This window comes from Indicator indicator, chromosome 2, assembly GCF_027791375.1.
Source record: "Indicator indicator isolate 239-I01 chromosome 2, UM_Iind_1.1, whole genome shotgun sequence".
Taxonomy (NCBI): domain Eukaryota; kingdom Metazoa; phylum Chordata; class Aves; order Piciformes; family Indicatoridae; genus Indicator; species Indicator indicator.
This window is the reverse complement of record NC_072011.1, coordinates 36,914,318-36,939,525: the sequence shown is the minus strand read 5'-3', so window position 1 is coordinate 36,939,525 and position 25,208 is coordinate 36,914,318. Positions and strand designations below refer to the sequence as shown.

General features: G+C 42.5%; 1 protein-coding gene across 1 annotated transcript in view; it reads right to left on the bottom strand.

Moving 5' to 3' along the window:
* Positions 1 to 25,208, bottom strand: part of KIF26B (kinesin family member 26B) — a 290,280-nt gene that overhangs the window by 5,430 nt on the left and 259,642 nt on the right. Inside the window, exons 11-12 of the mRNA XM_054397640.1 lie at positions 16,570 to 16,732; positions 12,018 to 15,465 (exon numbers count right to left, since the gene is read on the bottom strand). Coding sequence (XP_054253615.1) covers positions 12,018 to 15,465; positions 16,570 to 16,732 — 3,611 coding nt within the window. The remainder of the gene's footprint in view (positions 1 to 12,017; positions 15,466 to 16,569; positions 16,733 to 25,208) is intronic.

Sequence of the window (25,208 nt, the reverse complement as noted above, 5' to 3'; positions counted from 1 at the left end):
AATACCAGCAAGTAGGAGTTATTTTAGACCTGTGGAAGTCAATGTCAACCTTCATTTACCTTGAATGCAGTTTAAATTAATCTGTAGGTTAAACTGCCTAAACAAGAGAAGCATGTCATCTTGATGAAAGGAAAAGCACGATCTGACCCATTACCATAGCTAAAAAGAGACAACAATGAGAAAGACACAGCCTGGGAAGATCCCAACAAACCACAATGTGAAGTGTGGCCCTTGTTACCCATGCTAGAGAAAAGCAACCAAGTGGTGAGAGCAGCTGCATACTTGAAGGGAGGTGAGACAGGGCTGGGGAGTATTAAATTTTGTTACACGCAAGAAGAGATACTGCAATGGGCTCACCCCTCCTGAGAAACAAGCCCTCCCCTTGCTTAGATTTGAAGGGTGCCAAGTACATCCCTAGCATCACTCAAGAGCAGAAGGATTTAGGCATTAAAAACTTGAAAAAAAACATTTTAGGCTTTTAGTCATGCTGTGTCACAGGATCAGTCTTTCAAATGCTATGTGAGTGTAAAATCAATCTCTTTCCTATCTTTGCTGCTCATCAGCTTTCAGAGATAGCAATACTTGCAAGCATCAGATTTGACTTCCTGTGTAATGCAGCTAAGTGCTGCTCTTTACCCTGCATCCCACATGATGGCCACATCTCTCATGCCATGCCTACTGACTAGCTCTAGCATTTCCAAGAAGCAGATATGCAGACTAGAAATTCTTTCCATCCAGCTCCTCCATGCATGCGTGATCTATGAGCAAGTTAGTGACTTCTTATGTGATGTTTGAATTTTTTTCCTTATTTTCCTTTTTTCCCAGCTGTGGCCTTTAACATCACCTTCTTGTGTAACAGAGTGCTTTTAAACCATCCCTACTGGAAGAACTGCCTCTCTGGCCATAGCAAAAGCCCAGCTGTGAGACACTCTGGGAATCACAGAATTCTAGGGGTTGGAAGGATCCTCCAGAGATCCAACCCAGCTGCCAAAGCAGGATCACCTAAAGCAGGCTGCACAGGAACATATCCACAGAGGTTTTGAAAGTCTCCAGAGAAGGAGACTCTATCACCTCTCTGGGCAGCCTGTTCCAGTGCTCTCTCACCCTCACCGTTAAGTGTCTCCTCATGTTGAGGTGGAACCTCCTGTATTCTCGCTTGTACCTGTTGTTCCTTGTCCTATCACTGGGCACCACCAATCAGAGACTGGCACCTTCATCTTGACCCCTCATAACACCCACCCCTCAAACATTTATACACATTGGTAAGATCCCCTCTCAGCCTTCTCTTCTCCAGTCTAAAAAGCCTCAGATCTCAGTCTCTCTTCATAGGAGAGATGTTCATGTCCAGCAATCATCCTCATAGCTCCCCAATTCACCTTGCCATGTGAGGCTGTTATTTGGAGAAAAGCAAAGCAGATGTCACTAGGGTATGAAATACAGGGATGATGCTAAAAGTTTTTGCCTTTAGTTCTCATTCATCTTCATTTGGCTCAAGGAGAAAAGAAGCCTGTGGTCTAGAAGGAGGGCTTCAAGTTGAAGATCCAGCTAATAGCTCTTATTCCTCAAAGAAGAGGCAGTACAGTAGCAACAACAACTAAAAAAAACCTCTAACATGAGCTTTTAGCCAGCGATTCTGCCTGTATAGCCTGTGAGTTATCACAACAAAGTGAGGCTGCCAGGTTTTGGCACACTGGTGGCAATGTGGTGGGATAAATCCACTTGAGGCAGGCAGACTTGCTACCCTCCACCCTGGGACTGCTGTGGGACATGAGGGCTGCCCACATTGGTCTCCTTGCCCCATTGCAGCTGGTGCATCTCCATAGGAGAGAATAGAAAAGAAAGAGGGATGTCTTCTAATCTGAGCCTTGAATGCTGACTCAAGAAGATTTATCTGAGATTTAAAACACTTTGTGGAGAAATGAAATGAAAGATCTGAATCTTCACAGTGAGGCAAAGTTGAATCTAGCTTATTATAAACATACATTGATTAACAGGCTGCTTATTAGCCCAGGTACAGAAAACAACAGCGTGTTGACAGGAGACTCCTGCCGCTGACCTCTCCATTTACCCTCTGTTTTTTCTGATTTCAAGTTAATTGAGATCAGTAAGGAGATACAGCCAAAGAAAAGCTTTGGTGTGAGTGTCACAGAGCAGCTGATGGCTTGCTCACCCATATCCACAAGCAGACACAACAATTACATTGTTAAAATGAATACAGTTTTCCATTTGCATACAAAATACCCATTTGAAGTCTCAGATTTATTGGGAGCACTTGATGGGGTTAGGATCTCATAAATTGTGCCTGTATAATAAATAAAATGCTTTGTAGGAATTACAGCTCACCACTCTTCTCTTTCGCCACACAAATCTTGTCTTACAAGAACAGTGGGCAGCTGGGGGAGCTCAGTAGGAGCAGCTCTCAGCTGGTCCCTCCTGCCTCTGTCCCACCAGCTGGGACACCAGCTCCGTGCCCAGCACCTTGGCAAACTCGCTGACCTTTCTGCCACATGAAATAGGATTCATTTAAAAAAAAAAAAAAAAAAAGTGTGTGTGTCTGTGTGTGTGTATATATATATATATACACACACAAAGACACACAGAGACATATATATATATATATACACGGATATACCAAAAATCAATCTGAAAGAAACTCTGTAAGTTGAGCCTAAGACAGAATAATGAGTTTCATTTATGACCATGCAGCATGTACATCAACTTGCCATTGCCAAATATCTTGAAGGTTATGCTTTTCACTTAGTCTGAACTCATTCACACTCAGAATGACTCCTCTTGACTCTAGTGTGAGTATGAATAATCAGATTATCCCATAGCCCTGAAAATGCACAGACTACAATCTAAGCTTTTGCAACAGATCTGTTGCTCTGCCTTGAGGTTAAGGTTTGGTCACAGAATCACAGAATGGTAAGGGATGGAAGGAACCTCTAGAGATCACCAAGTCTGGCCCATCCCTGCCAAAAAAGGATCACCTAGGGCAGGCTGCACAGAAATGCATCCACAGAGGTTCTGAAAGTCTGCAGAGAAGGAGACTCCATCGCCACTTTGGGCAGCCTGTTCCAGTGCTCTCTCACCCTCATCGTTAAGTGTCTCCTCGTGTTGAGGTGGAACCTCCTGTGTTCTCACTTGCACCTGTTGTTCCTTGTCCTATCACTGGGCACCACCAAACAGAGACTGGCACCTTCATCTTGACAACCACCCCTCAAATATTTATACATATTGGTAAGATCCCCTCTCAGCCTTTTTAAGACTAAACAGCCCCAGGTCTCTAGGTCTTTCTCCATAAGAGAGGTTCAAGTCCTGCAATCACCCTTGTAGTTCTCCAGTGGACTCTTTCCAGCAGATCCCTGCCTCTCTCTAATTGGGGAGCCCAAAACTGGATGCAGTATTCCAAGTGCGGTCTCACCAGGGCAGAGTAGAGGGGAAGGAGAACCTCCCTAGACCTGCTGGACATGCTTTTCTTAATGCACCCCAGGATGCCTTTGGTTCCCTTGGCCACAAGGGCACATTGCTGTCCCATGGATAACTTGCTGTCAGGTTAAAATTACGATAAAGGGAGTAACACAGCAGTGAAATCATGCAGTTTAAGAGTAGATCTAACTCAACAGTGGCACTGAAGCTATAACATGCTTCAGCAAAGATAAGCCCAGAGAAGCCTCAAGATATTAGAAACACAGACTAAGACAGCTAGGTATGCAAGAGGAACTTTAAGGACAGAAGACTGATTGACCTTGGCAAAATTGCCCTCCCGCATAAGGATGTGTGCGTGTAAAAGTATGTATTGACCAGGGCACAAACTCTAAGAGTTCTGGTTTTGCTGAAGTATTGCATATTTTGGAGTGCTTCTCTCTTTCCAAGTGCACATTCCAGACTGAGCATCTTTTCCCTGAAAAAGTATAAATACAAAAATCCTCATGAAAAGAAGACCGATGCATATCTCTTCAAAGCAGACTATATCTGAATGGGATGCAACACTAATGTCCTAGAAATGTCAAGGTGTTTCAAACAGAAAATGAAACTGCAATTTGATATATCATAATTTCCAAAGTTTATGGTCTGTGCTCAAAGGCAGGATGTGGAGCCAAGGCTATTCCTCACTGCAAATTAGTGTTATGGGAGATAAAACTACCTTTCTGTACAAAACCTGTACTTCAGCATTTTGTTTTTTCTCACTAGACAATCCACTCAAGATGATTACAAAAACAATCCTGGCTAAGTAAAGCAGTATCTCCAAGCTCCCACCATTGCTTTTCTGGCTTCATTTCCAAGAAATATTGTGCTTCCAGTAGCAGTAATACCAGTCTCAAATGTAGCATCAAACTGTTTGCTTACTAGTAAAGATTATCCATCCTGTTCCTCCTGCTGCTCCTCACTGTCTGACAACAGGCTCCTGCTTTGTCTGAGTTGAAAAAACAATGCTGACTTCTCTCATTCCAGTTTCCTAATGGGATCTGCCCTTATGGGCAATTGTCCATGACTGAACCAACTCCTCCCCATTCCTTTGACCTCCTTTCTTCTGGTTTATTTTATAGTGCACTCTCCCCATTGCAAACCACACAGCTATTCACTCCTCAGATTTTCATAGTTTGCGCATTTCCCCTCCTGATTACTGAAGACAGTGCCAATGCTTTCAAGTGGAAGACCCCTCTAAAGTGAAGAGACTACTTCACCAGAGGTATTTAGGGTGTCCATCTTGAGGTCACTACTACAAGACCCAAAGTATTTAGGCATATATTGCCAGAAAACCTAAACAACATTCACTCATCCTGGCAACTCGGATTACATAAGGACCATGTTGCACCTGAATATCTGGAATACAAAACAGGATTCATTATTCAGAAGAAAATCTTCTATGCCCACCTCACTGTAAAAAATTAAAGCCATATTCTGTATTAACTTATATGTAATCCTGTTGGTATGAATCAATAAGTACAAGGGCACTTGAGGCTAGAAATCACTACTTCTTGTACACAGGCATAAAGCAACCCTTGTTTAGAATGTTCCATTCATACCTATGCTAGATATGTTGCTTCAGTACTGGTATAAGAAACATGCTGAGGTACAGCCTATACACCCAGTTAATTTCTTAACTTTGCTTCCTGAATTATTGTTTCATTTTAAAAGGAGCTTTTCAGGGCAGTTTATAGGTGATGAACGAGCACTGCTCAAACTGGATTAGGAAGCAGCTGTCTTGCAGTGTGGCAAGTTGACAAGTAATCTGGGAGTCACTCCAGGGAAGATGTACATCACAGGGGGTGAGTTTTCAGCACCCATAGTCCTCAGCAAAACATGATCAGAGTCTCTTCTAAACATTTATACCCATTTGCACTGAATTTTGATTTAACAGGTATTTGTCAGCATTGTTGCATTATTTGAGGAGCTGGTTACTGTTACTGCAATGCTGCACTAATTAGCTGTGCCAGTTGCTTGGGCGGCAAAGGTTGGAGGGGGAAGGGGCTCTGCAGCCAGAGTGTTAGCTCCCAACGCGACAGTGGTGGAGGCATTCCAGTGAGCTAATTCTGTGGCAGTGTCAGGAGCAGGTTTTATTTACACCCAGCCTAATGGTGTGCGATTCAGTCATGCATGTTCCATGGAGTCTTCACCGTGCACAATAGCCTGCTGCCATTTCCTCTATTAAATCATTCCTATGTTCATGTGGCTGAAAGCTCAGTGCTGGCATGCAGTAGTCAAGCGTGTAAAAAATGATTACTCTGATCCCTTTCAACACAGATTTGCTGCATGAAATGGCCTGGCTTTGACCTGGGAAAATCAATGCTGCTGTTTTAATGAACAAAAAAACCCTGGAGCTGAAGGCAACACTTCCTCTCCCTCTGCTCCCCCCAGAGCTGTCCAGTCAGCAGTCACATGCATAAAGTAGTTGATTGCACGCAAACAGCTTTTTCCTGCATAATACTAAACATCCTTTGTCACGGTAAAGGTATAATGCAGGATATCAATTAGCTACCATCACTTGTAAGCAAGTTAAAGTAGAAACGCTGGTGATACCCTAAGGCTTTGTGATACAAAAGGCAATTCTCAGCTCCCCACACCGTGGCTTAGGCAGTTTAAACATGAACCAAATTCCTTTTCACTTGGATTCAACAACAAAAGCTCAGACTCTTTTCATTGGTATTTTGTTTCATCATTATAATTTTGGCCACATTTCAAAACATGATGCTTTGCAATATTGGTTGGAGATGGCTTTCATAATTTACAGCCTGCGGATTCAGCCTCTGGCTTTTTCTGCTGCTTTCATAGCAGGGATAAATGCCTCCGGAGAGGGAATATGTTCTAATATAGTTTTCAGGGCTTTCCAGGAAAGTCTTCTCTTTCTAAATCTCCATCTTTAAGTCTATTGCACCATTGGAAAACAGAGCACAAAAGTAGAAGAAAATGGACCCAAATTGCGGATAATTATTGCAATGTCTTAACATTCTGTCTTTTTATTAAAGTGTTCAAATGGAGCAATTTGCTCTGCTTTGGTGGTGAAAGAGCCACAATGAGTCATGAAATTTTACTGCAAAAGCTGTAAAATGCTGCAGCAGGAATCTTTAATGATCTATATTCAGAAGATTAATGCATGTGTGCAAACACACACAGACATACACTCACACCAATCCCATCATGAACTGCCAAAAGCAGATGCACAACTCCAGCCCAGGGAATAGGTTCAAACTTCAGGAAGTCTGCATTTGGAAAGCTTAAGTTTTGCCTAGTAGTGTTTCCACTTGGCCTTACTTTCATTAGCATCCCTTAGATTTTTTGATGCACACTGATACTCAACCTTCAGGAAGGCTGAACTGGCCCAGACTGACCCATCTTGAAAGCACTTTAAAAATAATGTCTTTCTGTGCTAAGCCTCACCTCTTTGACTGCATCCTTCCTTCCCACATCTTAATCTCATGACCAAGTCCTGGTCCTTACCCTGGCAAGTGGGTCTGTGCATATCAGCCAAGAGAAAGTGGTGTCCACCAGTGCATTACAACTTCTGCACAACTGCTGCTTCCCTACATCGGCTCGGGCCACAGAGAGCTATCCTGAGTGTTTCACCCTGCCAGCCCCAGCCACAGCCACAGAAGAACTCTAGGGTGAGACTCAGCTCCCAAAAAGCCTCAACTAGAAAAACCAAAGAACTCTTCAGAGTGTCCCATCTCATCAGAGCACTGAAAGCAGCAACAGACTGCAGTCATTACATCCAACTAGATGTGACATGGGATAGAGACTCTCTCAAGCACCCAACCATATTCCCAAATGCAACAGGAAGATCTCTGTGGTCTCCATGAAAAGCCTTGTCTATAATGAACAGTCTCAGAGCCCCTCCTGTTCTGTCCACAGAGAAAGTCTCCTTACAGGCAGCTCTGAAACATTGTACAGGACAGGAACCAATAAACAAAACCTGCTGGGAGGGTGGTAAAAGTAAGAAACAAGGCATTCATGCACATTACACAAGAATGCAAACAGGACTTGGCTTTACTGGATAAATCTCATTAGAGTCTGGGCCCTTGCTTTGTTGTTAGCTCACAGTAGGTAGGACACGAAGCCAGCACCAAAGCTGTTTTTCTAAAATCATCATGTCATGTTTTGCACTGAAAATTATATTAAGGCAATGCCCACATACATTCAAACTAAACTTGGGAAAAGATGCTAAAAATCAAAGGAGAAGAGCAAAAAGCAGGTAGGTAACACCTCTGATCTATGAACCCTGCTATTACTTTTTTTCATACCACCATTTCCTAGTTTTATAAGCTTGTAACTAGAAAACATAGAAATTACATGAGTTGCCCAAGGTGATACAGAGAACCAGTGGCATAGCAGAGAATACAACATAGATCTTGCAAGTCCTAATCTGCCAGCCTGCCTGCCTGCCTCCCTTTCATACCTATTGTGTTTCCAGGATACAAATAAGGCTTTGTTAAAATAGAGTTCAGCTGGAATTCACTTCCAGATCACATACAGGAATACACATTATAAAAAGCCCCCTTATCGTTGCCTTTCAATGGATCAGCACTGGGGCAATGCACTTGAAATATCTGAGGAATTAGAAAATAATATATAATTGGTGCTAGAGATGACTGTACAAGCTATACCCTAACACTTCTGTGCCCTGCTCAAGACAGCACTGCCTATCCAATGGAGAGGAGCCTAGAGCCAGTGCCAGAAATATGGCTGAGATACCAAATCAGTTCTTACAAAGAAAAACCAATACAGCAAGGAAAGAAATCAGAGAAAACGCGGTTGCACAGATGCTTGTGTGTGGACAGAAAAATCACAAATGAAATCCTCCTCTCCACTGCTCAGCCAGGGCAGAGGAAGGTATAGGGCCAAGTCAGTTGGGGTTGAGGTTAGAAGTCAAGAGTACCAGTAACTTAACCCTCAGTCTGGCTCTCACTTATTTGTAGGCATTGGACAAGTCAATAAAGTTCTCTGCCTTCACTTCTCTATCTGTAAAATGGGATCTGGAATAATACCTACACCACAGGGTAGATTGAATAGCAGCTGTACAAAGCTTTGAAATGTACAGCTGAGATCAGGGCTAAATAGCTCTGTTTCTGCCATAAGCAGTTACTTGGGGGAAATAGACGCTGACATGATATTATATGAACTACGTTAAATGCTAGAAACATTGGAATGTTAATTAAATTAATAGGTTAGCTTCAGGTGCTTTATGTGCTTCATAATGTAAACACATGATTTTTCCATAGATACCAGAATGCAAGAGGCAATTAAAAAAAAAAATCTTGTAATTTTGTACACATAGGCTGTCTGTGAACTGTACAGGTACCCAGACAGACTCCAAAATTTAACCTAAGGTTAACATTGAAGGATATGAACAACTTTATCTTTCAAAAGCTGTCAACGTAGGTCTGATGCTTCTTGTATGACATCCAGGGCAAAAGCACATACACACACAAATAATGCACTTAAGAGCACTGAAAGACAAGATCTTAATCTCAAGAAAAAAATGATGTCTCTCCAATGTGTCAGAACTTTAAAAGTAATTGTGAGATCTGACAGGGCTGCTGGTGATTCTCTTAAAGTCTCTTTATAGCTCCTTCTTACAGAGGCCTTGGGCTGATTCATGTTGATCGTGTCTGACAGCTAGCATTTCTGTTAATAATAATCATAAATAAAGTGGACAAGGTTGCCTGACCTGAAATGAGCATATCTATAGTGCCATATCCATTACAGCACAGTGGATCTGTGACTGCAAATCAGGAAAGGTCCAACGCTCTTGACACTATGTATTAAAATAAAAATCTGTCTTTGCAGAGCTCAGAACCTTTGTCTCCTATCTCTTTCATTCAAAAGTGTTCCTTAAGAGAACATCCACACTAGAACAGACCTATACAGAAAGGAGATATTACAAAGATGAAAGATTGAAAACCTTTGCATTTCTTTGTGTTTATTATGCAATAAAAATGTATTTGTGAACAGCTCTATTTTCCCTTATACCTCAGCTCCTCCTTCATGTTCTCCTGCACTGAAGTAATAATCCTGAGTTTATTCCATCATAAATCTGCTGACATGTGAAAAATTATACTATTATCAAACACATCAAAACAGAATTATGGTTTCACTGCTGCAGGACTAAATGCAAACAGGAGATGGGGTTATAAGAAAGTGAGGTCTTATTAATTTCTGGGCAATAGGTTACTGCTAGAGCTATGGAATATAGCAAAGATTTATTATTCTTTTTTAATTTGCATAAAATCCCTGGTTGTACTCATACACAAATACAAGTCTTTCAAAACAATACAAAATTACTTGCTGATACAGGGGATCACTCTGAAAAGTAAAGTATCAGAGATGATACACTCAGAAGCTCTCCACATCTTGTGAAAGACTTATTTATGAGAAAAGCTTTGTAAATTACTTTGAGGAAGGCCAATGTGCCAGGCTACACTGAGCCTACTTCCAGGGCATGCAACATCCACTGAAAACTCTCCACTCCAGATATTTAGGTCTAGCAACAGGTAGATATCTGCAGCATTGCTGACCAAGGAGAGAGGATCTAATTCACTCAAGAAATTAGAATAAAGAGATTCATCTGTTGGCCAACCCAAAAGGCTGTATTTGTTGAAAAAGACTTCAGACGTTATACCACATTTTAAAAAGCAGCAAAGCTTAGACATCCCATGTTCCACACTTAGGAAGGGTTTCTGCTTGCCCTCTCACTCACTGCTTTGCACACCTGCACAGGACAGCAAACCAGTGTCACTGCTCTGCCAGGTAGGCTCAAGGCTGGCAAGACTACTGAAAAGCCTCTTCTTCTCCAGGTGTGTCTTCCAAACTGCTACAAAAGCAACCTGAAACCTGAATATCAAATTGTCCTTCCTTCAAAACTCCCTTTTCATGGCCATTGACCCAACATTCAGTTCAGCACTGGGGTTATCGAAAGTGAAAAATGTGAGCCAAAATATAAGCCCAGTACAAAGTAGAACAAACAGATCTGAAACTCTCCTGTGATTACAATACAATGTTTTTTCTTTTAATTCAGCCTTGTCCAGGCACCAGTGTGCTATCAAAGCAGAAAAAAGTGAAATTAAACAACTGTTTTTATGAGCAACAGAGTAAACAAATTCTAGTCTTCTACTCATTCAGGTTTCAAATGAACTCTCGATTCTAAAGAATTCACAGTCTCTGTCTGAAGTTTTTCTCAAAGTATTTCTTTTTAGTATCTCCCCTATGGAAGGGGGGGGATGTTATCTAGTGTCTAAAAAGGATAATCTGCATTGCTATTTTCTCCCTGTTCCCTCATCTGCACAGCTGCCTGCTTTCACAGAACTTGATACATTTTTGCATTTAAGTGTCCTGTGCAAAAAAATCCTTATTATATAGGCAAATTCTCCACAAGATACAGTTGCCAATACACATCCATGAATGCCATCTCTGTAGACAGTTTTCCTATTCCACAATATACAAATCATCCTTCTTTTTCTGGCAAGCTGTTATTAAAGTTTCTATTTAAAAGGAGTTATTAAAGAACAGGTCCTCAGAAAGAGGAAAATCTATTAACATGTAAAACTGAAAGGATAGGAAAGAGGTTTTCTCATGGTATGCAAAGTGAACTTCAGAAAAAAAATTGTTTTGTCACTTGGTCTGTGCTTGCACCACAGAGTGATCACTTTCAGATGCATCCTCTGAACAGGTCCAATCAGCCATGTGCTGATTGGAATATGGTATCTATTGTATTCACATCTGTGCTGCACATGTTCTTCCTGCTACCACTCAAGAGCATAAAGAAAGGGAGAGTTATGTATTACTCAGTTCATTCATTACAAGTAAATCCCAGAGGTGAGTATCCCAGCAAGTGGAATGGCTGGTGAATCAGGAGAGCTACGAGAATAACACAATTTGAATAGCCCTCACTGTTGTACGATACTCTGCATACCTGTGCACACCAGTTCCAAAGTCAATTCCATTTTTTTCAGAAGTAGGTTAGGCAGGTCTTGCACTTCAGGTTGGGAAAACATCACCCAGGAAAAAGGTGAGATGACTAGATGACATCTCACCACTATCCTGCAATTTTCCAAAATTTTTTCTGGTGGAAAGATGTACCACTTATAGCTGCACAGACTCTTGGTATGTACCAGCAGGCTCTTGCTATCTAATTAAAAAGTCCTTGTGCACTGTGAAAGCTATTATTATTAATATAATTTATTAATCTTTGTCAATAAATTACTGGGAAAAGAAGGACTCATAACTTGAAAGCTAAAAACTAAGACTCTCAGAAGCAAAACAACATCTCTGAAGAGGCATGGGCACAACTTTGTTCCATCTTCTAGGTGGGAAGAAGGAACTCAGTGTTGGTTTCAGCTGCAAGGCATCTTGCACCTCTGGGTACCCAGGGCACACAAAGAGCAAAAGTGGGTTCACAACAGATACCGCTATTCAGCAAGACTCTGGTCTTGTGCTGGTGAAACACATGCATACCAAGACTAGAGTCTGTGTCCAAAGTGCTTAAGAATTTCTTTTCATTACCTCATGAGCCATCTTACCTGCATTTGATCGTTTCTTTGGATTTTTGAGACTTCGGCACCTGCTGCTTGCAGAGTTGCTGTTCTCACTCATGGAGTCTTGTGCTGAAGAGGCACTGCCTGTCGCCTCACTGTCTCTCATCATGCTCTCATACCCACTGCTCCCCCCACTGTGGTAGAAGAGGGCTGTTTTCCCCATGGCAGGGGGCAGCTCCCCGCTCAGCACACTGCTGTTGTCACTCCCATGACCGCTGCTGCAGCGGTGAGGTTTCCGAGGGGGGGTGACCTTGCTGTAAGGTGAAGGCAGTATCTGAACAGCTGGCTTCTCATCTCCAGGAAGGCCCCCACGTTCATCTGCCTCTGAGCTTCCCCGCAGCTGTAAGCCCCTGGCACTGGTGCTCCCTTGGAGCAGTTCTGAAATCCGCCCATTGACCGCCCGAAGGGGAAACTTGGAAGCAAGGCTGGAGCCCCGGTTTCTGCTGAGGGACTGTGTTGACCAGGAAATGTTCTTCCCACTCGGAGGCAAACTGGAGCTCTGCCCTACAGACTGAGGCAGAGACTTGGTTGAGAAGCTGAGCGTTTTAGTGGCAGAGGCAGACAGGCTGCGGGCCTTGGGACTTGCCAGCAGGAGCTTGCTGACTGCAGAGATCTTTGACTGGTTGGCTTTCGGAGAGGCACCTGCTGACTGGGAGAGGCCCGAGTTGGTGGGTGAGGACATGACACTGCGGCTAAGGCTCCTTCCAGCCCTGGGCATGGTGCTGTCTTTGCCAGGGCTCATTTTGGAGCTCACAGAGGACAGGCTTCCAGCTCTTTCCAGAGACAAGCACTCATAGTGGCTTCCGTTGGACCTCCCAAGGGAGTTGGTCCTGCTGGCAAGCTGCTCCAATTTGGCACTGAAGAGCTTGCTGCTGCTGTTGTTGCTGCTGCTGTTGTTGCCACTGCTGTCAATGCTAGGGCCCTTCTGTTTGGCACTCAGTTCCTCGGGGAAACTGGCAAGGAAGCACCCAGGCTGACTGGAAGGACTGCTTGTGGTGCTGCTGGCTGCACTGTGCTGGGGGCTGGCTCTGTTCTTCTGATCCAAACTTGACTTTCTCACTGGCGGCAAAGGAGGAGTCCCTTTGGGACGAGTCAGGACACAGTGTTTGGGAGAGGCCATTTTCTTGTCAAGGCTAGCCTTAGAAAACTGGAGAAGGGCAGGAGAGCTAACTCCACTGCTGTCAGTGGCAGCAGGATGGAGATGACTGTCAGGCTCCTCCAGCTTGCTTGCCTTCAGAAGCCCTTGATGGAAGCTGCTATTCTTTGAGCTATCACTGGAATGAATAGGGCTTTGGGTTGCAGAGCTAGACACTGACACCTCACACCCATCCACAATTCTTTTTAGACTGTCAGAGCCTGGGGAGACAGGGGCATCCCCACTGCTGCTGCTGCACCTGTCTTCTGTGGGCTGCTTTGTGCTGTGCTCAGGCTTGGCTGAAAATGTGGTTGTGTTAGACCTCAACCCATCATTGCTACCAGAACCATCCTTTTTTATATCTTCTTCTCTCTTCAGCCAAGGGTCTTCAAATTTTATATCCTTCTTAGCACTGGATTCTTTCCCGTTGTGGAGATGAGCAACCTTTGGGTTGGCAGTTACTGCAAGTACAGCATCATCAGCGTCTTGTGCTTTGAAGGGATTAACAGCAATACACGGATACACCGCAATATTTGTCTTCAGTGGGATGTAGCCTTCATAGCTGCTGAGGCTTGCAGTGTTCTTGATTGTGACAGTAGTTTTCCCTAGAGCTGATATTTTACAGCCTTTGATGGGTGGCACTTTTCCAAAAGCTTCCTCCCCCATTTCTGACAGCATAAGCATGTTGTCAGGCACTGGCTTCTGTTTGTCACTTACACAAATCATGCTAGTACTTTGCATGGTGCTTGCAAACTCAGAGACAGGGGGTTCTGCCATTGCTTCCCCATGCCCATAGCATGCTTGGGTTATGAAGCTGTGGCATGACTGTTCACCATCACTCCCTGTGCTCATTTCACTCAGCCATGAGCTGATGGATGAGCGCCTGCTGCCATCATCCTGGGATTTGTCATTCAGGCCTAACTTTGGAAATGGAAGGAACTGTGTGATGCTGACTTCAGACACAGGAGCTGCACTGGAGTAACATTCAAGATCTTCAGATATGCTACTGATAATACTGACTGGCCTTGACCCAGAGGCCAAAGCCTGCACAGAGCAGTCACTGTTAAAACTGATTATACTGGTTGGGCGCCCATTGTCAAGAACCCCACTAATGGTTAGCTCTTCTACAAGGGTGAACACAAGCTCATCCTCTCCATTCAGCTCTAACGGCTGCTGCACAGTCACCATGGTGGTGCTCAGAATCTCCTTCTTGGGTTCTGGAGAAATGCTTTGTTGCTGATCTTCATCGAGAAAGGTCTCTTCAAAATCCTCATTGCTGGAGGACACTGACTTCTTCATGATCTGAGGGCTCATGCCTACAGGTGGGGTCCGGATTTCTGGCTGCAATAAAGATTCACTAGATGTCATCCCATTATCCTTACTCAGGGGAGCTGGTGGAGGAGTGGAGCTAGGCAGAACTCCTTTCTGTGTATAGACCTTGCACCTCTGAGAAGGAGAAGTTGGTGGTTTGTACTCAGATGTCTTTGAGAGGCTTGCAATGCCAAGCCTGGGTGAACCCATTGGGCGAGGTTTGCTTTCCACAAATCCACAGGTGTTGAGACCTTCTCTGCTGCTCTGCAGGCTGGTGCTGTGTGCTAACTGACAAGAGCTAAACTCTTTACTACAGCTGCCTGTTACACTCCTGGGTGAAGAAGGAGTTGAAACATTAGTAACAGCTCCAGAAGGAACAGGGGAGTGATTTATCTTAGTTTTGCTGGGTGTTGCATTTGTATTTTCCTTGGCTTCTCTATCTGGATACTGACATTCTGGCACTGTATCTTCCTTATCTGACTCTGGTAAGTGGCTAAGCTCTGCCAGCTGGCTTGAGACAGAGCACTTAGACATCTGGTCTGAGCTAAATTGAACAGGCATCTCTTCAAAGAGAAATTTCTCGGTCTCTTCACTGCCATCTATGCAATCCAGCCTCTCCTGGAGCTCTGCAAAGGTGTTGCACTTCAGGCAGTCTCTTTCAGATGTGCTGGGCCCTGATTCACTAACTTCCTCCAACCTGCTCTCATTTTTAGTCTTTTGCAGAGCAGGAACTATGGGAACAAAGTCAGGGGGACCCTCATTATCTGTTAGTTCCTTATCAGAAAGGGCAGTGCCATTAGGGCCAACATAAATCACAGTGTCACATGACTGTTCACTGCTGGATGAATAATCAGGATCATTTGATAAATGCAAAATAGGGAAGTCTGGGTCAACAGCGTTTCTAGAATGGAAAGGCCTCAGCTGGGTCGGCCTCCGCATCCTGCCCTCCTCACAAGAGCTCTCTCCTCCAGAAGAACTCGATGTATACTGCAATATGAAAAAGAGAGAAATCATGACATTTGTGCATTGCAAACAGCTCCTCGCACAAAGATCATACAGCAAAAGGTCACGGTCACATCTGAACCAGTAAAAAAGCTAAGGCACAGAGCTCTGAAGCCCACAGTCTTACAGCAAACACACCACAGTGCTCAAAGGAGAATCCATTTCCCCAACCCTGTATTCCACTTGAAATCATGAGACTTTTAAAAAAAAGTATTGAATGAATGGATTAGGATCTTTTCCTAAATTGAGCCTGGATAAAGAAATCAATGATTTGGCAAAGAATTTGGTGATTTTGTGTGTATGTGAAGAGGAACAAGAAAACTCATTACATAAAAAGGAAAGACAATCTCTGTTTGGTCATACTACCGGGGTGTGGAATTGTGTAATATGCACTCAGAGGTCTTTGGAGACACACTGCTGTGATGGTGCATGGACTGAATCCCATCGCTTATCTCTTCTCAGTCCATTGACAAGAACAGTTTTGTCAATCCATAGGCTATCAATTGAAATGAAATGTATAAAATTCTCTTGTGTCCAGTTCACACCATAGATGTACAGAAGGAACCCAGACTCTAAAACATGAAGGTGCATACAAGCTCATCTTCACTCTTCCTGGAGAATCTACAACCTGTATTTAGAAGCAGTGGGAATAAAAGGGGCATCAGTGATGGCAATGGACACACTGCTTTGCTCCTGATCCCTCTGGGAAGCATAGAGAATCTAATTCTTCATTAATCCCAGTTTCCTTTAACTCTGAAGCAGTTCTATCCCTTATTATTTCATTAAAACAAAGAGCATAACTGAAAATAAATTCTCCCCGACAACTATATCGTTAAATGAGGCCAGCTTACAAATCTGCTATAGCAGATATGTCTGAACTGACTCCACTGTGTCTGAACCTGAAGCATTAACCCTTCCTAGCCTCTGCAATGTGCTCTAAGCCACTTGCCTAGGACAGGGGACATACATACATACCTTGGAAATGATAAATTATTTTGTTACATGCTACTCTACCCTACTAAGGATCTTTCAGAGTGATTCTTTCTCCTTTCTCCACCATTACAAAAAAAGAGTTATACATTGTCTTACCTTAGTTTTCTTTTTCTTCATCCTGAGGACCCTTGATGCAATCTGGATGGTGGACAGTGTCTCAGTGTAGTTCCCTGCAGCGGCTGAAATGTGAGCTATCATTGTGGTGCGGCAGTTCATGTTCCCCAAGGACTCCCGAAGCAACATGGTGAGCTTGCTGTCCCTGCAAAATACAATGAATTAAAACTACATTAGCGAGCAAGGTTTCATTTTGACCATCATGATGTGACTTGGGTCTCAGCAAGACTTTTTTATCCTCTTTTTAATGGAATCCTAATTAGTTTCCTTCCTCAGTTTACATTTTTGTGTCTGCAGCAGAGCATGCTGAAAGACCCTGGACTACACTTTAAACTTCCTTCTTCTGCTCAGTTCCCTCTTTCTGTTTTCTTCTGGCCTTAGTCCTTCTGCACTGTTACCACTGCCATCATAGAGATGTAGACCAGCATTGGAAACTAACCGTCGAGGAGCCATCGCAGCAAATATCAACTGCTACCCTTCTGTGCACAGTGTGCAAGCAAACTCTGGCAAGGCTTGGGAGGACAAAAGGGTAACAGGTTAGATTACAAGACCCAAATTTTTTCTTGCCTTCTAGGTCACTGGGTAACTCAATAATAATAGTTAAATCACTAAAATTAATTTTGAATGATGCTGATGAAACACAAAACAATCAAGCCTTAAGACTTTGTACAGTTGTTCTTTCATATTAGATGTTCTATTCCACTGAGACAGAAATCAAATATACTGTTCTTGTCATTTACTCTATTGTTCAGTATAGGGTAGCTACTGAAATGCTGATGCCTTATTGTGGGGCTTTCTGTCTCTGGACTAAGAATATGACTTTTAACAGCATAATGGTGCATATGGAACATTTTTGTAGGAGTTGTCTGATCCTGTAGTCAGAAATACATAATACAATTTTTAAGAAGCTTTAGCTGCAAGGTGTAGAGGTCAGAGGGATGGTTAGTTGGGAAATGGCCTCCTCTTGAAAAGAATCTCTCCCACACTAAAAATTGTGGACGATAATTACATATGGCTAATACGTAATTATTAGGCTGATATTTACCTATTGCTAAAATAATTACTTTCACTACTGTAATGACAGGAATAAATTCAGTAGCTGGGGACCAGATTTTTGGGGCTCATTGTTTGGTATTTGTTAATGACCTACAGTGCATATGTGCACTTGGTTGTCCACTTAACATTTAAAGCTCACAGGAATTCTTCATAAAGCTGCAGCTGCTGGGAACTGAAGCTATGCCTACTGGATGGGACTGAGAGACAAACACCAAAATTTTTGAACCTGTTTTTTTGACTGAGTAAACAATAACATTTTGGGATGCATATTTTGATGCATCTAGCAAAATTTCTAGGGAGCTCATAATTGTGCTTCTGAGATTTCCAGTACTGAGAGTTCAGCTAGGCTAGCAATATTGGAAGTAGAACATTTTTTGTTTCAAAATTTCTGCTTCCATCTGCTTCAGACGCATTGAAGTCAGTCTGGTGTCTTTAACAAGCAAATAAACATCCATAAAGCCTATACTGAGACAGCCTCGCTCATTTCACTTGTGACCCAAGGCTGCTTTGAATCCACAGTTCCAGGTTTAATAGGCTGCTGTATCTCAGGTTAGTGGCCCTCCTTTCCATTAAGGAATAATTAAGATGTCAAATTTTGCACATCAGTTACTGCCACTCCAATGAGGAGTTACATGGAAATTATTAACATCTGCACAGAAATCAATAACAAGCCTTTCATTTGCTAGTGCTTCTATCATAGCAAAACATGAGATGACAGGGGTAAGAGAGAGCAAAAGAATCCATTCTAAACGTGTAGGTCTCCTGAGAATACATAACCCTGCAGCCAGCATCAGCACACTGCTGCATGGCTCTCCTGGAGGTAGATGCATTATGAATATAAAATAATCTGAGCTATCTGCCTTGTATTGAAATACACATTTGCAGAAAGAATGACAAAAGAGGAAATACCTTTTCTATAATTCAAATGATTCTCTGACCTATATCAGATAAGAAGTAAAGGGAAGATGTTTTTAGGCTTAAACCCTGAAACCTAGCAGCAAAAGAGCTCAGCCAACACTGGTTTCTGATTTCAGAGTTTGCTCATTCAGCACAGTCTGCATCATGACTATCAACTTAAATTTGCACCTAGATAAAATACCTAGCCTCATCTCATATTATACATTGAATTAAAAAACAAACCAACAAAACAAACAAAAACCCCAGCTGTTTTCTAAACCAGACTTTTGCCAGTTCTGGACATTGTCATGTTTGCTTGTTCACTGACCTCTCACAATAGCCTAACTTCTGAAGGAAAGATAGAAAATCAAAGAGAGCATAATCACACCAAAATGTGTGGCTTAATTTTTAACTCACCCTATCCTCATCAAGTAAGATATTGGTAAAATATTTTGGATGTGTCACTGAAATTTGCTTGACAGACAGTGTAAGTGCTCTTATGAATGCTGACATGATATTTCTGTCTGAAAAAAAAAAAAAAACAAAAACAACCAAACAAAACAGCTCTGAATTGTTTCATTAGGTGATTCATGAGCTGGTATTTGCAAAAGCAAAATTTCCTGTGAAAGTAGAAGTTTTGCAAAGAAAAGATCTGCACTTCTGCACTGGAAGAGAAAGAAGACTTGTTGATCTTCTGGCTGTGCAAACTAATATAAGACACAGGACATTTTGAAGGAGCTCACTGAAAGGTGCTGCTGGGTGGTTGCTGCTCATTGTATTAAGCACAGACTGGCTTGCAAAAGGTCCCAGATTTGTCATAGAAGCATAATGAAATGCAGTGATAGCTTTACTGCGAAGGAGAGATCCTCAGGAATGCTAACAGTCCATTCCAATTCTACACCAAAAGCAATAAAATTATATGCCAGACCAGTACCATGACCCCATTATGTACCTGTCTCCATTACAAATGTATTTCTATCCCATGCACTAATGTTTTTAAAGTTTAGGAAATTTGCCATAGCCTATCATGAATATGGGGAGACAGCAGCACTAAAGGTGGGGTCAGGATAGCACACCTCAGACTCCACAGCCTGTATATCAGTAGGTCAGATTTACAGCACTTTCAGTTTACCTCACGTCAATTTACCATATTTTTCTAACTGCATTACTGAGTCAAATAAAATGCATTGCCCTTATTTCTAAGCCTTTTCTTGGCAAACTCCTTAGATCATCATGGCTACAGCAAAATACTAAGTACTGTTCATACACACAGGTAAACTCCAACATAAAGTATGCAAAGCTCCATCTCTGGAAAAGTCCAGGGGCAGAGCTCTGGGGGCAGGAAACTAACCTAGGAAGTGTGTCAGCAAGTATGACACAGAGAATACAGAAAGGAAGCACCATGCAGATTGCCAGGCAGAAAGCTCCAGTTTGTTCCATGGGGTAATAGCTCTCTATGTAGAAAGGAGCTCTCTTTTCCATGCTACTCCTTTTCCTCCTCTTCCACCCTCTCACATTACAGCAGCTATTGGAAGACTTAGAGTACTATTTTCTGAATCTCTCAATTGCTACCATAAGGAACATTAGCAGGTATTAAACCTCTGCAAAAGAGATGTGTGGCAGTGCTGCAGTGAGCACTGTATCCTTCTATTTCTTCTCTTCTGAGACCTTACCATGCAAACTGGGATCAGTATAAATTAGTACTTCCACTTGCCCAGAAAAAAGGAAGAATGTGTTTCTTCACATTCCTCTTCTACACATCCGTATTTTTATTCCTCATGCATGATTAATTATACCCAGATTCAAACAACACAAGGTCTTACACTGAAGAGCGATCATGATACATTTCCTTGGACAATGCATAAATCCCAATTGCCTATATGCATTAAGTCAAAGTCTTTAATTTCATGACTGGATACTATTTTTCTGCTAGACCTCTGCCTCAATCACTGTACAGGATAACAAGTGCTCACTGAACAAAAATTTATTCAGTCTTTCATTTAATCTTTCATTTAATCGCCTTTTACTGTGCGACCTTGTGCCTTATCTACTGTTTGGACTACATAAACTCAGCTCTGAATTCCGAGTCACTGATTTCTTCAAAGAAGGTGCTTGTTTTTTGTTTTTTGTTTTTTTTTTGTGGAGTTCATCAATGCAGAATGCGTTGAATGCCTCTGAGATGAGGTTTATAATCCTCTGATAATACCTGCAGCATTGAAGACTTCAGGAAGTATGAGGGGTTTGACCTGAAGTACTGATCTTTCAGAATATGGGACATTATATAGTCTTTTGTATTCAAAGTACAGCTAACTACAGCTAACTTTGACTTTTCCTGCAGAGAAAATGGGGCAGCTGGTTCTCAGTCTGGGTACCCAGAAAATCAGGAAAATATAATTAATAACCCATCTAAAAAAATTAGAAATGGATTGGCAGAGCTAGTTCTAAAAGTGGTACCAGCTCCCTTCAGAATATCTCATACAATCATAGAATGGTTTGGGTTGGAAGGGACCTCCAAAGGTCTTCTAGTCTAGCCTCCCTGCAGTGAGCAGAGACATCCTCCATTAGATCAGGTTGCCCAGAGTCCTGTCAAACTTGACCTTGACTATCTCCAAGGATCGGGCCTCAATTACTTCCCTTGGCAACCTGTTCCCTTCTCTTCCACGGCCCTCAGTCTCGTTTTCCATATGCCTTTCAACTTCTACTACAAATTAGGGAAGTAATTTATTGACAATGACCACGTCACAGTACAATCAAGATTAATTTCTAAGGCACGATCTTCATCTGCCTTGAAAAAAGATGACAACTTGGTGGGGGAGGAGGTGGAGGGGTTGTCCTGCAAAGACAACACATGTGGCCAAACTAAGTTTGCCAGGTCAACCTTAATTTTGACATTTTCTGACCCCTGTAGTGGTTGATTTCACAGTCTGAATGCTCTTATCATATATATTTGATGTAATTCCATGTGATTTTGTGTTTGCACTTCAGTGAGACATCAGCAAGCCTGGCTCCTCCCTGGAGCCTCCCTATGTATTAAGAAGCCTCAGCTGCTGAACTAGCTTGACTACCAGAAGGCAATAGCTGAGTGCCACTGAGTGGACAAGCAGTAGAGAAAGAGGGCATGACTCTCAATTTACCATGAGATTTTGCTAGTATTTGCTGCTTATAGAAAAACGGTGAGACTCAGGAGCATCACAATCCTTCTTGAGCTGTAGGACAGCTGTGTTCTCATGTATTCATATGCTTTTTACCATGCTCTTCTGTCCTCAGACAATCCTGCTCTTGTCTACCAGTGTCTAATTTGGGCTTTTCTCATCCAGTCTCATCCAACCTTCTTACTCATTCTCATTCCCATAACATGACCCTCATCCCCAGCTCCTCATCTAAACAGCCCAGCAGAGTGACATTTCATTCTGCTGTAGTTGGTCTAACCAGCTACACCAGACTTTGCTAATCTCCAGTGTCACTGCTAGCCACTCTCCCACTATTAATCTCCTTTTTCCTCACCTCTTGATACCACTAACATCCACCAGTGTCACTGCCTGACCTCCAAGGTCCCTTTCCTCACTTGAATCCCCTCAGATGATACCTAACTGAGGAAACCCATCACCCCACCATAATTTAGCATAGCTGACTGCATCATGCTGCTCAGGTGAGGCACAGGTCAGGTTGTGGGGGCATACCATGGTCAGTGCTGTTTTGGATCTTCCTCTGTCAGGTCCTTCAGCTTTGAGAATGTGTGCAAGAAATGTGTTTGAAGTGAGCTACACGGAAAATAGGTAAATGGTAATTGCTTTTGGTTAGTTCTGCAAAACAGAATTCATTAACAAGAAATGAAGCAATAAGAATACATATTATGACAGGGAAATTTGTGGGAGTTTTCATTGTGCAGCATCTCATTCTATGTATGGGAAAGGCAAACACAGGACCGTTACACAAAACGATAAGGAAGATCCAGATATAGCTTTGGAATAATTATTTTTCTGTCGAATTATTTAGCCAAATTCATTGCATATTTGGGTTGGATTGGGTTTTTCCTCCACCTTAACAATAAATATTTCCTTTGTCTTCCCTTTCCTCTCACCCCACTGGTACGAGGATTTTGGCCATTCAGTGACAACAGCAGCACCATCAGGAATAGAAATAATAACACTCTATGATGGATACAATACAGTATTAGGCGCTTTAGGACATGCAAGAGCATATGTTTATGCTCTCTACTAATTGTATACCTTAGTGTCTTCCTAGACACTTGACAAAAAGGAGAAAGTTGTCAACTCCCTCAAGGTGTTATTGTTACAGGATCAGATGATGCATGCCCTCAGGTGTCTTGTAATCTAATATTTATAGAGGTATGCCAAAGGAAAAATCTTGGTAACTGTAGCAGTTATTTTTGATTATGAAGTCTCAACTATGCTCCCTTCTACAGATGCACTGCTTTATTCATAGTAATACCTGCTTGCATAGCAAGGGAACCACACGAATACTCCATTTGGTTTTGGCTTATATTGCTTGCAAATAATCTCTTCAGAAGACAGTTTAAAAGGCACAAACCCAACCGCGGATGTTACAGGTGTGTAACAGCTGAGTTCACGATGAACCAATATAGTTTGTTTAGCTATATCTTTCCTTTCTGTTAATAATTTTGATAGAGGGATAGAGGAAATGGGAGCAATGTGTGTAGGCACAGGGAAAATGAGGCCATCTGGAGTGAGAAAGCCCTTGGTGGTTCAGCCATGTAAGCCTGGCTTTGTCAGCAGAATGAAGCAAGTCAGCTGAAGAAAGATGGGTAAGGTGTTGGAACTTTAACCTGGGGAACCCTTCACCTGGTGAAATGAGGCATTGGGGAAATAATGAACTTGTTCCAGGTGTGGAAGCTGACTAGACTTAAATGGAAAATTAAGCAAAGTGGAAATCTCTACTGCCACTGCAGTTAGTTATCTTGTATGAGGTACACTAGTACAACCCAAAGAGCTGTGCTCACTGCACAGGGAAAGTAGGAGTCAGCTGAAAGGACTACACTGGGGGGTTCGTGTACAGGGAAAAATCACAACCACATCTGGAAGGGATGTGACACTGCAGCAGTCAAAAACAGGAGAAAGGTATTGTTGCAGCTGAGTATGGGATAATGGGGGCTAATATTGAATTCTAGCATTACAAAATATGTATAAAATGTAGGGAGTTCCTCTCTATAATTTCTGTCTTAAGATCCAAACTACACATATTTACATTGCAGAACAATCTGTGTCTGTGACAGCATATAAGCATGTGGCAGACACAAAATACAGTACCTTTTGTTCCTTTTCACCAAAGATAGGAAAGAATATCAATGACAGAACAAGAGTCCCAATGGCTGCAACTACTCCGTCTCCTTGAAATGGACTGGCCCTCTCACCATAGAAGGGGCTCATTCAAGAGCTGTACCTTTTGTATACAACTTGTTACCAAGCAATCTACAAAACAGCCAAGATGTATCCTGTTATCCAAAAAATTACATAAAGTTGCCCATTCTTTGGCAGTCCGACTGATTTCAGCAGTTCAAGCTGATCCATTGTAGAACTACCTCACAATAAAGCAGCTGCTATCATACACTGTCTCTGCTTCTACCTATATATCAAGGAACACATGGTTTCTGACACTGCCAGCCCAGGTCTGAGCTGCACATCGCTGCGCTGCTCCTGGGGAAGCACAGAGAAAGATGCCTCCTCTGTCTTCCCATTTCTTCCTTGTGTAACCAGTGGGCCCAAAGCATCATGAGCTTCATTTAGATAATTCAACCAAGAAAAAAATGTTCCTCACAGTCTTTGTCCCAGCTACAGGAACTTATATGGTTTGGTACGGGTGCAATTCTCACTTTGTCAATGACAAACGGAAGCCATAAACCCTAATTTACAGGCCAAACACTATTCAGCTGAGAGATCAGAGATCCAGATGTCCTTCAAAGTCACAACAAGTGCAAGTGTTGGTGTGGGAGGAAGGAGGTGGATGGGAGATGTTTTCAGACTCAGGACTGCAACGAAAATAGACAAAATGATCCCTCTCTCCTCTGTTCTCCAACTCCCAGCACAACGCCCGACGTTATTCACAGGCAACCATTAAAAATACGCAAACAAAGCTCATAGGTAATCAAAAAGGAAAAGGATCCCAGTGGCCTGTCTCATTACAGTGCCAGCTCCCAGTAAATTCTAACTGAAAAACAGGAGCTCAATTAATCCAGAAACCAATTAGGCTCAGCAACTCTGTACTCTGTGCTCCTCCAAATCAGCAAAGCCACTGGTTAAGAAAACTTGCGCAATAAATAGTCTGATTTACAGAAGAAAAAAATCCCACAGTTAAAATAGATGATCCAAGTTTTAAATAATTTAAGAACTCTGAACATGCTCTTTGCTAACATCTACTGAGGTACATTGACAAACAGAAGGAAAAAGGCTTCCTTCCCACCATGCCCCTTCTTGTTTGGTTCCCTTACTTGGAAACATTACAACAATCACAAGTTTGGCTCAGCTTATCTCTGTGAAGCCATTTGATTGCTTTACATGAGAATGCAGCAGTCATATCTGCTATGGAATAATGATTGGAACAGCTTAGCGGCCTGCCTGTCTCTCCTCTGGGCTGCCTGCCTGCCTCTGGCAGCACAGCCAGAGCTTAGGGAAGAGAAAGAATCACAAAAT